Below are 15,338 nucleotides of genomic sequence, written 5' to 3'. Positions count from 1 at the left end.
ATATCCCATAATGCCTGACCTATTATAGATAGGTAAAGGATTCTGGATGGGTAAAGGAATGACTAGAAGAATAAAAAGTGAAACATGTGCCAATTTAAAATGTAGCATCTTTACTCAACAAAATTAACACGTGAATTAATCTTGAACATGGGTTTCTAGCTATGAAGGATTTTAGTCAAATTCACTGAACATCCACTATACATTCTAGGGCAAGCTAAGTACTTCACTAGGGAACACTGCACCATCTCTACCTTTTTTGAGTAAAAAACAAAGTCCTTCCAATTATAAAAGTTTACGGACATATTTGTGGATAGAAGCATTCCCATCACAAAGACCTTTAATCAAGGCTCCTGAAACCCAGCAAAAACTGGTAACTTTATTTATGCACTCTAAAGTTCTAAAAAGTAAATAGGTTAGGACAGCAAACTCTAAGATCCATTTCAATGCAAAAATCCTATCATTCTAATTTCCAATACTGTTCAGCATAAAAATATCTGAGAAAAATATAAAAGTATAATGCAGTATCTTTTACTGTGCTGAAATTCTAAAAAGTGAATGGCAAATTTACAGCTACATGTAATACATAAATTTTACTCCATTACTCTTCAGATTCATTTGTAATCTAATCATTATTGTCCCTTTGTTTGTCATTAGTCCTGGGTCACAAAGAAGCTACTGACACACAGGTATTTTCATTCCAGAAAGCTGACCCAGATGTCCCTGCCAGCCATTCTCTAAGATGGTCATGGTACATAATTCCCCAATCCTACCACTAATCTGAGGCAAACACTGTAGCCGCATTCCCTGCCAGTTTTGGTCTAGTCTGAGTAACTTCTGGAAAAGGTCTGCTAGACCTTAAAGAGAGAAAAAAAGAAAAAGCATGTCCTCCCTCTCCTTCCTTGAGATGCTGGGTCCACTCGATAGGCATCTTGTCATTCACAAGGGGAAGCAACCTTGGGATAACATTTTCACTGCAAACAGCAGGGCAGAGAGAGAAGGAAGCAGATCCCTGATGAAATTCTCGAGCTGCAGATCTGACCAAGCCTGGTGTCCAGCCTATTTCCCAGTTATGAGAGAATACATTTCCTTACTATTTAAACCAGTTTAAGTGTCATGAGTAGACTAAAGCATCCTAATTTAGGCTCTTTATGCACAACACCCTATTTGATTTTCTTCACAGCAGTCAGTGATATCAGAAATGATCTTTTCTTTGCATCTACTCTCTAACCTTTCCTCCCCTGCTAAGAAGAATCATGAGAACAGGGACTTATCTACCTTATTCATCTCTAAAGTCCCCACACCTAGATCTAGCACACAAAAAATGCTCAATAAATATTTTTTGATGAGTGAAAGCATGAATCTTAGACAATTATAACCAAACACCTTTTTAAAAATCTCACTTCTTAATTATGCAAATGATAATCTACCTTTTCCTATTCTAACTTACTGAATCATGTTCAATATGACAAAAGAAATCATCAAAAAACAAAGAATAAAAATAGAAATTCATTATTTCCCACTTGATGTCAGATATTTTAGCCTATGGCACTAAATAAGCCGCAAATGTATCTGTGTAAGAGAAATAGCATTTTAAATGCCACATTTGTAACAAGTAACCTAGCAGCACAAGAACTCTTATCTGATACATGCTTTCTCAAATAACAGTTAAACCACCTGGCCTTGCTCTAAATAGGCCCATACTTCACAGAGTAAAAACTTGTGAGTATATCACAGAATTACTTTTCACCTCCCTTCTCTACCCATATTCTTGGAAGTACAATGAGTAACAGAATACTTTTTTAGGTGCTATAATTTGAATGAAAAATTCCCCTACAATTTATGGGAGATTAAAAACAAGAGCCAATAAAGAACATGTGCATATTCCCCATTTCCTGACAGGCAGTCACAGGAAAACAAGAGTAGGTAATGCCCTGTGCCATTGCAAACACTTCTGATTATCCACGAAGCAGGAAAAAAATAAATATATATAACATATGATGCAATGGAAGCATGTAAAGGTCTACTGGTTGGTTGGTTTCACTATTTTTTTAAAAATAAAGTAAACAGGGCCTCAGGCCAAAGAAAGAAAGAAAGAAAGAAAGAAAGATGAAAAAGAAATAATGGACTCATATTCTAGCAAAACATAAATAAATGTATGTGCATATTATAAACCACCTAGACCAAATCTCCTTATCTTTCTTACCTAATCTCTGACAAAGGATGTACTTATTCAGTGAATTCAAAAGTAGAAAATGTACAAAGATTGCCAGAAAGGTGACTAGCATCTATTGCTAAAGAACCATAAAAGTCAAGCCTAGTAAGCATATGAAAAGATAGAAGCTCAACATCATCACTCATTAGGGAAGTACAGATTAAAACTGCAAGAGATGCCATTTTACACCCAACAGAATGACTACAAATTAAAAAAAAAAAAAAAAAAAAGAAGCAACAAGTGTTGACAAAGATGTGGAGAAGTGGAAACTCCCATACATTAATGGTAGGAATATAAACAGCATAGCAGTATTTTTTAAGTTAAACAGAAATTTACCATAGGACCAGCAATTCCACTCCTATGTACCTACTCCCTTGAGAAATAAAATTAAATGTCCACACAAACAACTGCACATGGATATTTACAGCAGGATTATTCATAACAGCCCAAAACTGGAAACAACCCAAATATCCATCAACAGGTGACTGGACATTTAAATTGTGGTGTATCCATACAATTTTTATTTAGCAATAAAAAAAAAATTCATGATACATATTATGACATGGATGAATTCAAAATCACTAATGTGGGAATAAAAATGTTCCAAAACTGGGACTCCTGGGTGGCTCAATCGGTTAAGTGTCTGACTTCAGCCCAAGTCATGATTCCCAGGTTCTAAGATTGAGTCCTACAGAGAGCCCGCTTCCCCCTCTGCCTGCTGCTTCCCTGTTTGTGTGTGCTTTCTCCCTCTCTCTCTCTGACAAATAAATAAATAAATAAAATCTTTTAAAAAAAATTCCAAAATTGATTTACAGTGATGACCACTCAATACATTTACTAAAAGTCACTGACCACTGCACTTGAAATGGGTAAATTTTATAATATGTAAAACATGCCTTAAAAAAGCTATGAAAAAACAACATAATTGAGGTATTTTATATGTGTCAGAAATTAATACAGTATCCCTATTTTGCACTTATCCTGGTACACTGCCATCTGAAATTTGACTACATATAGACGATAAAACCTCAGAAGCAGATTGGACTGCAAGAAGTACCCACCTACTAGTTAACTGAGTAACTAAGAATATTTATGGAATCAGAATATCTTCAGGGCCTCTCATTCCCATCATTAGGCAAAGCCCACATATTCATAAATTGGATATCAGCTAAAACATGAGGAATTGAGACTCATTAGACAAAAAAAAAAAAAAAAAAAAGAGGGAAAGTAAAATATAGTTTAGATCATAAAGTAAACAGAAAAGGAGAACAAAGATATAATAAGATGCTCCACCCCTATCCAGCATTCATGTTTCTGGATATGCAAAGTTGAGGGAGACTGGAGACTCTAAGTGCTATCTTTTGAAGAGAAAGGAAATTAACCTTGATTTTGCAGTTTTAAGTTCATAATATATTTTTTGTAACTCTGTAAAAAATAAAACATTCATCAAAAAGTAGTCTAGTTGGAGAAACTGGCAGCTCAGGTCATGATCCCAGGGTCCTGGGATGGAGCTCCTCATCGGGCTCTCTACTCAGTGGAGAGCCTACTTCTCTCTCTCCTCCCCACTTGTGCTCTCTGTGGCTATCTCTATCTCTCCTTCTCAAATAAATAAATAAAATCTTTAAGAAAAATAATCAAGTCTAAGGCTTCCTCAATCTTCTACTCTTCCTCAATCTTCTACTCTAAACTTAGAGCATAAGAAAAATAATGGATCATGTGGGATGCTTATTTTTAAATTTTTTGAGGAACTTCCATACTGCTTTCCATAGTGGCTGTACCAACTTACATTCCCATCAGTAGTCCAAAAAAAGCTCTGTTTTCTCTATATCTTTAATACTTGTTCTTTTTTTGTCTTTTTGATTCTAGTAACTCTGACAGATATCATTTGCATTTCCTTGATGATTAATTAACATTTCAAGTGTCTATTGCCCATCACTGGTCTTCTTTGGAAAAATGCCTATTTAGGTCCCCTGTCCATTGTGTAATTGAATTGAATTATTCAGGGTTTTGTGGTGTTAAGTTGTATAAGTTCTTTATATATTTTGGATTTACCAAAAAAAAAAAAAAAAAATTTTGAAAAAATATATACAACCCCTATGTTTACTGCAGCATTATTTACAATAGCCAAGATATGAAAGCAAACCAAATGGCCATCAATAGATGAATGGAAAAAGGATTTGGTACATATCTACTATGAATAGATACTACTCAGCTGTAAAAAAGTACGAGATCTTAGCATTTGAGCCACCATGGATAGACCTAGAAGGTATCATGCTAATGAAATAAGTTAGAGAAAAATATATACCACATGATTTTATTTATATACAGAACCGAAAACACAGAACAAACAAACAAGCAGAAACAGATACAGAGAACAAATTTGTGGTTACCAGAGAAGATAGGGTGGTAGGATGTGCAAAATGAGCAAAGGGGAGCTAGGGAGTGAGTAAGTTATGGGGCTAAAAGGTACAGCACAGGGAATATAATCAATGATATTATAACACTGTTGTATGGTGGCAGATGGCAGCTAGTTTTGTGGTGAGCACAGCATAACATATAGAGATGCTGAACCACTATGTAGTAACCCTGAAACTAATGGGTCATTGTGTGTCTGCTATTCTTCAATTAAAATAATAATAACCATAATTACAGCCAAAATTAATTGTGTATTTTCTATGTGCCAAGTAAATAGCTTAGAAATTCACATACATGATCGCATTTAATTTTTACAAAAATCCTAGGAAATGGGTAATATGATCATCCCCCTTCTTCAGATGGGGAAACTGAAGCATAAATTGATGACATGAGCTTCCCATAGTTTCCAACAAGGAAGTAGCAATAGAAATGTCAACTGAGAGAATGCTACTTACAGGGGACAACACTATATATTAGGGAATTCCTAAACTAGGCCAACACATTCCAACTAAAACCCTCCTCTCATAAGCCTAGAGACTCTGTTGAGAAAGCTGTGCAGGAGAAATAAATAAGATGTGAACCACGACACTGAAATGAACCCTAGGACATAAAAATTTTACTAGTCTCACTTCATCAGTATTGACTTTTCAAATCAGCCTCAGCTAAAGGCACCCTTCCAACTTGGCTCATAGCCCCTCTGCTATCCTTCCTACATTCTTGATTATTTAACTGTTCAGGAACAGTAAGGCTGCAACAGGCTGAATACTGAGGGGCTCCAGACTCTCCTCTACTCCTAAAACACTAAGCCCATCCTTTTCACCTGGCCTTCCACATTCATCTTCATGTGTGTGAACCCTTTAAACCTATCAGGTTTTAGGAAATGTCAGATCCCCTTCTCTCAGTGCTGCCCATCACAGCCCTTACCACCAGCATCACTGCCTAGGCACCCAGATCTTCCATACACTACTGCATATTTAAAGTGTGCATATCATTACCAGGGCAGTAGGAAGCACACTTACACTGCTCTGTATTTCTTAAAATATCTAAGAAAAATGTTAAGCACAAGAAATACTTCATGACTTCTAAAGTATAGTATATGTGCTGCCGAAGCGAGCACATGACTTGTAAAGTATAAATGGTTTTATATTTGTGCTTTTTTGTGTAATATGTTTGTCTTTATAAGTATTCTGTTTGTCCTACCAATACTAAGATTATAAGCTCACTGTTAGAACACGTAACTTCATTTCTTTGTACAGTAACACATTTAATTGTTTTTATTGTTTGTTTTTTTTTAAAGAATGAGGTTAAGGGGGCACCTGGGTGGCTCAGTCAGTTACATGTCTGACTTCGGCTCAGATTATGATCTCAGGGTCCTGGGATTGAGCCCACATCAAGCTCACACTCAGCAGGGAATCTGCTTCTTCCTCCCTCTCCCTCTGCTCATGTGCTCATAGGCTCGCTCTCTCAAATACATAAAATTAAAAAAAAAAAAATGAGGTTAAGGACTTCAACTGTGCAGGCATAAATTACTTTTTTCCAGAAGTACTGAAATCATTCTCTGTATTTTTGCAGTTACCTAAGTGTTCACTCTATTTTTTTATGTATCGAAGTCAAAGGACATTTAATAAACATCTCTTTATTCATGATATAGAATAAGTGAAGCATATGTGAAAATCACTTGAAAAAAAATGGAAAGAGTAAAAACATAAACAGTAAAAAGTAAACAGTAAAAAAGTAAAAACTTTGCTTCTGCCAAAGTAACAAAGTGCCAAAAGTTGTTATAAATAGCAGGAAAGTAAACTGAGTCAATATGTGTAAACATAAATATAAAAGGGGAAAACTGAGCATAAAATTCTGAGTATGTGAATGCAATGTACACATAAACACAACATAATTACAAAAACAAAAAACGAGGAAGAGGAATTTGAAACAAAGCAAGAGCATTTACTTCCACTGCAATACTGAATTTCCTAACAGTGAAATATTAATAAGAAAAGAAAATATTGAGAGAAAAGCCCAGATCTGGATACATTTTAAAAACACCCATAACAAGACATTTCATACCTGTAAACATGGCATGAAAGTAAGGACTACAGGCAGCCAGCACCACTCTATGAGCAGAGATTTCCATGTCTTCAGCCACAATTGTGACATCACACAGCAAATTTTGACTGTTTACAAAGTAGAGAGAGAAAAAAAATTTTAATGATACCAATAATAAATGTACTGAACATCCTATGCAAATATATTACAGTAAAAGCCCACTCTTCTGAAGTTGAGGCTAACTTTTAAAAGTGCCATCCTCTGGGGCACCCAGATAGCACATCAGTTAAGCAGCTCACTCTTGATTTCAGCTCAGGTCCTGATCTCAGGATCCTGGGATTGATACCCCATCTTTGGGCTCTGCGCTCAGCACAGAGCCTGCTTCAGATTCTCTCTCCCTCTACCCATCCCGCCTATCCATGCACTCTCTACCTCTCTAAAATAAATAAGTATTTTTTAAAAATAAATAAATAAAACTGCCATCCTCTAAAAGAGAATTCCTAAACATGAAGCGCACAGGAAACAGTCATGACAAATGCCCGGCAGGCGCTGGGCCCTCACTTAGAATCTTGCCTTTGTTTAACAGAAAAATCTTTCGCAATTTGATTACTGATTTCTCAACCTACAGTAAATTACTGGCAGCAAACCATCAATGGACTGTAAAAGGGAAGGTAGTTTGAATTGAGAACAACATCAGCGGAAGTGGCAGACGGCAGTCTGACATTAAGATGATGACAAAATAAAACATATGTAGAAAACCAAATTGGGTCAAAGTACACACACAAAAAAGATACTTAAAATGATGCTGATCATGAAGCAAAGGTAAACTTAAATTCAATTACATCTGCTATTTAAAAGGCATATAAGACATCTGAAGCTTAACTTAATCAGAACATTTTACCAGAGCAAACCATCTCATTCCTCAAGGCTAAAAAAACATTACCATATACAAAATTAAAAAGCATTTTGTTACCTTAAAACAAACCATTATTCAGCAAACATAATTATCCCTCCAATTCTGAATTATCCATTTTAAGTCATTCAAAACCACGTGATGAACACTTTTTACATTCTACACAAGCTGCTAGATGAGCCTTTCCAGCTAAGTGAGAATGTCACAGAATTATTTTTTTGGCAAAAAGTGGTGCTGACGCTTCTTCCAGAACAAGAAAGAGGCTCCAAGTCTAAAACCAACCTTACCAGTAGTCATGTCATAACTGAAACAGGTGTGGTGAGCCCAAAAGTAGTCCTTTCCATACCTCAAACACCCAAGCACTGAGTTTATGTGTATAGCACACGTAGGTCACACTTGGCCCCCCTCCTCCAATATTCTATTTTCTACAAGGGTGGCCTGTCTGCTTCTGTAATTTTCTAGGAGCTCACAAGCAACATTTTCAATGAGCTTCACCAAGTCGAAGTTTTCCATTTTTCCGCACTGCTTATAAATTTGTTTCTGTGGCGCTCACACTAAAAGTTTTTGGTGTGAGATCCTACTGGGATCTATTTTCCCTCCAATCCAAGAGCAACTAAGAAAAAGGAGTCCCATAGCAGTGGTGATAAGTGTGTTGCAGGCCTCCCTACGGATGAGTCTGCTATGCCCTTTAGACTGAATTATGGCTCATGGGTGTCACTGTAATGGCTCACAATGCTCTATGAGACATCAGGCAGGTCCCACATTAGAGTCATCAAAGGTGGCCTAAGGTTACCCATTTGTGAGTCCTCCACTGTGGAAAACTGACAAAGTCTACTGTCTGCTTGGAGGATATAAAACCAATCTGCAAGTCTATGAATTTCATGGGTTCATGAGTAACCATGGGAAAAGCCAGTGGTGTTTTTAGAAGAATGCTAGGTAACAGCTTTACCTACATTTATTATCTCATTTAGACCCCAGCATAGTCCTTATGAGGTAGGTATTATTAGGATTTTTTACCCCCAAAATGTAGAGCTGGGAAAGCCAAGGTTAAAGATGAACAACCAGCCATTAAGTCCCCACTATTGGCAATGCCAGGATCCAAATCCATGGAGTCTGGCTCCAAAGCCTTTTAACCACTGCACAAAACCACCTAAAGCTGTGCTATTTCAAGACTTGGTAAAACCTGAATAAAACAGGGAATAAAAAGTATAAATCAGGGACACCTGGATGGCTCAGTCAGCTAAGCATCTGCCTTCAGCTTAGGTCATGATCTCGCAGTCCTGGGATCGAGTCCCACATTGGGCTCCTTGCTCAGTGGTGAGCCTGTCTCTCCCTCTGCCTGACACTCCCCCTGCTTATGCTCTCTCCATCTCTGAAAAAGAAATAAAATCTTTTTTAAAAAAAGTATAAATCAAATAGCACGATTTATTAGTTGACATACTATATTCTAGAAACATTTTTTAAAGTTCTATATCTAATTTATAAAAGGCCTAATTTTAGTGGGTTTTTTATCACTACCTCTACAAGAATATTTAGAAAAATCAAATTCAACAAATCACTGCAAGATCATCTCTGCCCTTAAGTTGCCTAGCAGAAAGGACTGATGATGCCAAAATTATAGGATCAAGTGGAAAACATCATTGTAAAGGTGCTGTGGGAATATCTAAATCAGAGGAGTGGTCAGAAGAGTCTTCCTTCAGCTACTGACCTGAAGCTGAGTTCTAAAAACAAGTACGCATCAGCAGGATGGAAATGGAACAAGAGAACTCCCTAACAGAGAGAAAAGCGTGTGCGGTACAGACCTGAAGCAGCACAGAACCATGGGGACCCCCAGAAGAAGAAAAGCAGAGAGAGAGAAGAGCGAGCAAAGAGCAGGAGAGGGAGGGGGTGAGGTCAGCAGAGTTGCACACAGCCTCTCAAGAATGCAGCCATCCAGGTGTTCCTATAATGACCAGGGCATCTGGACACAACTCAAGTACATCTTTACACCTATTTTCCTTCTGTCAGTAATAGTCCTTCTTAGTGCTCTAATTTCAAGATGGAACTTAAGTGGAATTACACTTGAACACCCCCAAATCACATAATTATATTTAGCTTCAATTACAATCACTCATTGATTGAAGCATCTAGCATAACACCTGCTGGTTGTCACGTAATTAGCCTGGCCTTCCCAGCTTATTAGCTGATGTTAGTTAACTAATAAAGTAAACACACTGTCAAATTAGCATGTAGCCGCACCCTAGGCTGGGTCACACAGAATCTAGGGGTCACATTCCAAAACAATAACATATTTAGTTCTAGTGTTTCATTTTTTTATCTTTTTGTTTCCAGCAATACCATATTTTAAAACAGCACTCAAAGACAAGAGAGAGCTGACCAAACTTCTTTCAGCCAAATTTCTTTCAGGCACACTTTGTGTGCCTAAAAGAGTCTGGCTCTTACCTCTTTCCAAATGTGCATTTTCATAAGAAGCAGAATAACTTCTGGGAAAGGAGTGAGCTACAAATGAAAAGTCTGGCAATAAAAAAAAGAGCAACTTCTTTACCAGCACATACCCAAAGTCTACATGGTAAGTTTCTGAGTTTATATTCCTATTACCTGAAATCTAATGAGGGAATGAACAGCAGAAGGGAAAGTCTTCCTGAATAACAAGACAAATAAGGTTGCTATTTAGCAAAATTCACATGTGTTCATTCATTTGTCAAATATTTGGAGTGGCTACTATGCACCCAGCACTATGCTCATTTACTGGACATATTGCCGAAGCAAGCACACACTACACTCATTTACAACAGCAAGATCACGTCCATGAATAACAAGGAGTTGATAGTCGACTGGGAAGAAACACACAAGCTAGCAGGTAATTACAAAAATGAACTTATAACTTTTAAGGTGTGGCAGGTGTGGGGTGTTTGGGAACACACAGGAGAGGCCAACCCCAACCTTAACAGGCTTTGCAAAAGCTTCTAAGCTCAAATGTAGAGAAGAGCAAACATTATACAGGCCTTAGGTAAAACTCAAATTGCCCAGAAAAATGAAAGGCACTCCATCTCCTAAATGAAATATCATCATGCAAACTGGTCTTTCTCAGGAAAAATACTGTTTTGAAAATTAATGAAACATGCCCGAACATACCAAGACATCCTCTAGTTTACTGATACAAAGTGACTGATTCCTAAGACTGGAAAAAACCTATCACTGCTGTATATCTATTTTCTCAAAGTAAAATAGGCCATCCAGCTCTAAGAGGTCAAAAATAATGAGTAGTCAACATGAAATAAGAATTTACTTTCTACTGGGGTGCCTCGGTGGCTCAGTGGGTTAAAGCCTCTGCCTTCAGTTCAGGTCATGATCTCAGGGTCCTGGGATGGAGCCCTGCATGGGGCTCTCTGCTCAGCGGGGAGCCTGCACCCCCTCCCCGGCCCCACCCCGCCTGCCTCTCTGCCTACTTGTGATCTCTGTCAAATAAATAAATAAAATCTTTTAAAAAAAAAAAAGGTATTTACTTTCTACTGGAAGTGGGGGTCATGAGGCAATCACATGGCATCTGTCCATCTGCCTCCCTCGGATGCCAGGGAAAACCTGGAGGCACTCCTGCCACATGGAGTAGAATCAGAGGAACAGCCGAAGCAGCAGGCTGGAGAGGTGACCTGCCAGCCAGAGTCCATGGGCAAACCACAAACTAGAGCCCAAGAAGGTGCCCACAGTCATCTCTGAAAGAGCATCAGGTGTTAGAATAAAGAAATAATAGCAAGACATAAAAAGAAATGAGACAAGGGGTCAGAAATCAAGGCAAGAAGGAAAGAAACCAAGGAAATTAAAAACTGGCCAGGAACCAGAGGGTGAGGCAGATGTGGAGTTGCTGTTCGGGACATGGCTGCATCATGGAATACTGTCCTCCACACGAAGGGAGGTGGGGTTGGGAGATGAGCTGGTTTAAACATGAAAGGCTTCATGACTGCTGACTTAGTCATATTTAACCAAACCTCCTGTACCTGACAATTTTATTCAACAGACAAGGGAGATACAATGCAGCTATAATGTCAATAATCTTGAAGAGCAACAGAACTCCCTGACAAGTGTCACCACCGTCTTCTTTCTTTTTCTTAAAACCATGGTGGTTTGATTTTGATAGGAATTTAAATTTCTGTGGCAGTTAAGTACAGAGAAAAATCTAAATGCTGGGCTTAATAAATTCACCACCATAGTAAAAGTCCTGAAAACAGCACAACCCCCTCAACAGATTTGCACCTGCTGGGATTTTCAAATAGAAAGCAGAAAGTGGTGACAGTCAACTTGGAAAGTTAGGGAAAACTACTAGTCAGTGACTTAGAAACTGCCTAAAACTACTTAAGGGTCCCAGAATAGAGAATATTATTCTTTTCAAATAGAATCGAGACAGCAGAGCCACAGGAAGAAGGAGGAAAGCATATCACCGAACACCTCAGAAAAGGGAAGGTAACATCTCCAGAGCTGACGACCTGCAAGAACACTTGGTCACAGTTGAGAGGAGAAGATGGAAAAAGTAATTAAAAATAAAGTGAAAGAAGGTATTAGGGACAGAGGAAAGCTGGTAGGGAAAGGGAGAACAGAGAAAGAGAAATGCGGAAGATAAGGGATTTCAGGGGGAAAGTAATACAGAGAGCAGTTTCTGAACATGTGATGAAAAGCTTATGTGATAGAATACGTAAGATGTATACAAAGAGACTTCCTCATTAAAAGGTTTTATTTTTAATTGGTAAAATAAATCATGAGATACTCTTAGCTATAATAATTAAAAGAAAAAAGCCAGAGTAAGAGCTTCTGATTTTCGGATTTAAGAGGGCCTAGTGAAAGTGAGCTTTGAAACAGAACACTATCTCATGTGTGGTAGGTATTCAACAACACAGAGAAAGGGAAAAGAAGCAAGTTGGGTCAGTAAACTACTTCACTGCTATCTATTATTCGTACACTTTGAAATGTTCAATGATTCCATCCATCCTCAAGAACCACCACCTAAGGGGAGCCTGAGTGGCTCAGTCAATTAAGCGGCTACCTTCGGCTCAGGTCATGATCCCACCAGGGTCCTGGGACAGAGCTCCAGGTGGAGCTCCCAGCTCAGTGGAAAGCCTGCTTCTCCCTCTGCCTGCTCTGCCTACTTGCGTGCTCTCACTCTCTCTTTAATAAATAAATAAAATATTTTTAAAAAATGCACAAAAAAATAAACAACACTGAAAAAGAGATCAATCATGTGCTTAAGAAACACTGTCGAAGGGATACCTAGGTGGCTCAGTGGTTTAAGCCTCTGCCTTCGGCTCAGGTCATGGTCTCAGGGTCCTGGAATGGAGTCCCACATTGGGCTCTCTGCTCAGCAGGGAGCCTGCTTGCCCCTGCCTCTCTGCCTACTTCTGATCTCTCTCTGTCAAATAAATAAATAAAATCTTTAAAAAAACAAAGAAACAAAAAGAAACACTGTAGAAGAATACCAGTTAAATTGAGCCTAGAAGCATCAAACCATTATCTTAAATTTTCTAAATAAACAAGTCTATTTGATTTGGGGGCTCTTCCCAACTGCCCTATATTTCAAGGGATGTCTTATATTCTACTCTAGTACAACATGAAAATAAAAGAACTCACAATCTTTTACCATCGGAAGAAATAGGTATTAGAGCAATAAAAAATTTCACATATGTAATTTCCTAAAATCTCTTTTAAAAACAGTAGTATGGGCGCCTGGGTGGCTCAGTGTGTTAAAGCCTCTCCCTTCAGCTCAGGTCATGATCCCAGGGTCCAGGGATCGAGCCCCGCATCGGGCTCTCTGCTCAGCAGGGAGCCTGCTTCCTCCTCTCTCTCTGCCTGCCTCTCTGCCTACCTGTGATTTCTCTCTGTAAAATAAATAAAATAGTTTAAAAAAAAACAGTAGTATAAAACAGTAGTATAGAAGAGAAAAACAGACTCACTTAAGTCTGTTCTTTAATTCACTTGCCAAATAAGCAACAGAATATAAATAACTAAAGAGCCACAACTCAAATTTTTCATAGCTGCACAACAGGTAACTTAATCCTACTAGTGATCTGGACCCACAATGTCTAAAAGTCCAGGAGGAAAAATACAGTAAGGGCTCCTTTAAGAGAGAGCTTCAGGGTTTCTGGTTTAAATTATCTTTGGAAATGTAAAAACTGATGTTATAACTGAAATAAATATCTATGACTTACATGTGATGTATAGGGGAGCATTTGAATGGCTTCATATGATTTATCCTTACTAAGAACTTTCAACTCCTAACTTAAGGATCAAAATTATCTTCCTTCTAAACAAGGAACAGGCTGCCCCCAACTAATAGTATCTGGAATTTTTAAAGCTCAAATACAGTCTAATCCCATAACCTACAAAACTGAAGTTTTTCTGTTTAAAATTTATTGTGAAGGCAAGATGCTGCTGCCTCTTGACATTTCCCTTTTTTGGTCATCTCAAAAAGCCCACACAGCATAATGTTCTCAATAAAACATGTCTGAGATTTAGTCTGCTTGTCTCCGCCACAGACCCAATACAGTGTGTTGCACATAATAAGCACTCTGTAAAGACTTATTGATTTGATTCTGAAAATGTTAGTGTTCGGAAAAGGTCCTACCCCCGCCAATTCATGCTAGGGAAATTTAAAGCGCTGACTTTCCTGCCAAAGATGTGTTGCTGAAGACCCGTCCTTTCACCACACTGCCAGGTTGTTCCTCCAACATGATTAATCTTAAAATGCTGCTCCCCTTGACAAAAGCCTTCCCTGATTCCCACTGCCCACAGGATTAAGTCCAGATTCATCATTTGATTTAAGCCTGCACAATTCTGTCCTCCTCCCACTTCCTAGTCTCGTCTGCAGAGACTCCCCAGCATGAACTCTTGATTCACTTTATCCAACAAGTTCTGTTTATCCAATCCCTTACTCGTGCAATTATCCAGGCGAGGATGCCTTTCCTCTCCTGTCCTTTGTATGAATGCTACTGTGCACCAACAGGCCCAGCAGAAACCACTTCTGTGGGTCGTTGTAGATTTCTCCTGTGAAAAATCCTCTCTGGCCCACAGTCTTTTCCACCACCTCCTCCTCTTCTCTGGACATCTCCAGCAGCAATCCAGAATTTCACAGGGAATGAGTCAAGTCTGATACTGTTTCTGGCTCCTACACAGCCTTTTGGGCAGGCAAGCTGATTTCAAGGGAGAACAAGCTGCCTACAAATACTTGTTGAATATACCGTTTAGGAGTGACTGCAGAGTTTTTAAACCAAGCAGTTTTAAGTTATTCAAGCTCATATTGGGCTAGGACATAGAGCTGCATCTGGGACTCCTGTCTAAAAAAGAAAACAAAACCAAAAATCAATCACTTCCATCAGCCAAAGGTTCATAAAACACATTCCCTACTGTACCGCTGTTACTCTACCACGTAGAGGGTGAGGGTCCAAGAGCAGAGTGGTAACAACAAGGAAGATATTCCTTCCCAGAAGTCAGGAAACCACTCTCAGCTACCCCTTCCTGGCAGCAGGAAACTGATGCAATGGCAGGAAATAAGACTTCAGCTGTTTATGGAGTAGGCCTCTTTAGAGATTTCTTTCTTTTTTTTTTAATTACTCAGTGGGCTGTAAGGGGTAAGAGAGAAGTGAATGACATTAAAACAAACCAAAAAAGGGATTCTAATGAACCCCAAAGAGAGTTTATTTTTTAAAACACTACCTGCTAGTGACTTTATTAAAACAATCACAGGGTCATAGAGCTGGCAGCCAACACCCT

The 15,338-nt window shown here is 38.5% G+C and overlaps 1 protein-coding gene across 2 annotated transcripts in view; it reads right to left on the bottom strand.

Moving 5' to 3' along the window:
• Positions 1-15,338, bottom strand: part of KLHL2 (kelch like family member 2) — a 111,633-nt gene that overhangs the window by 78,456 nt on the left and 17,839 nt on the right. For both annotated transcript variants that reach the window (XM_082727243.1, XM_082727244.1), the window contains one exon: positions 6,692-6,798. In XM_082727243.1, coding sequence (XP_082583369.1) covers positions 6,692-6,798 — 107 coding nt within the window. Of the gene's footprint in view, positions 1-6,691; positions 6,799-15,338 lie in introns of those variants that run through there.

Source organism: Mustela nivalis (assembly GCF_964662115.1).
Source record: "Mustela nivalis genome assembly, chromosome: 4".
NCBI lineage: Eukaryota > Metazoa > Chordata > Mammalia > Carnivora > Mustelidae > Mustela > Mustela nivalis.
The sequence above is the reverse complement of the archived record's forward strand: the minus strand, read 5'-3'. Positions and strand labels throughout refer to the sequence as shown.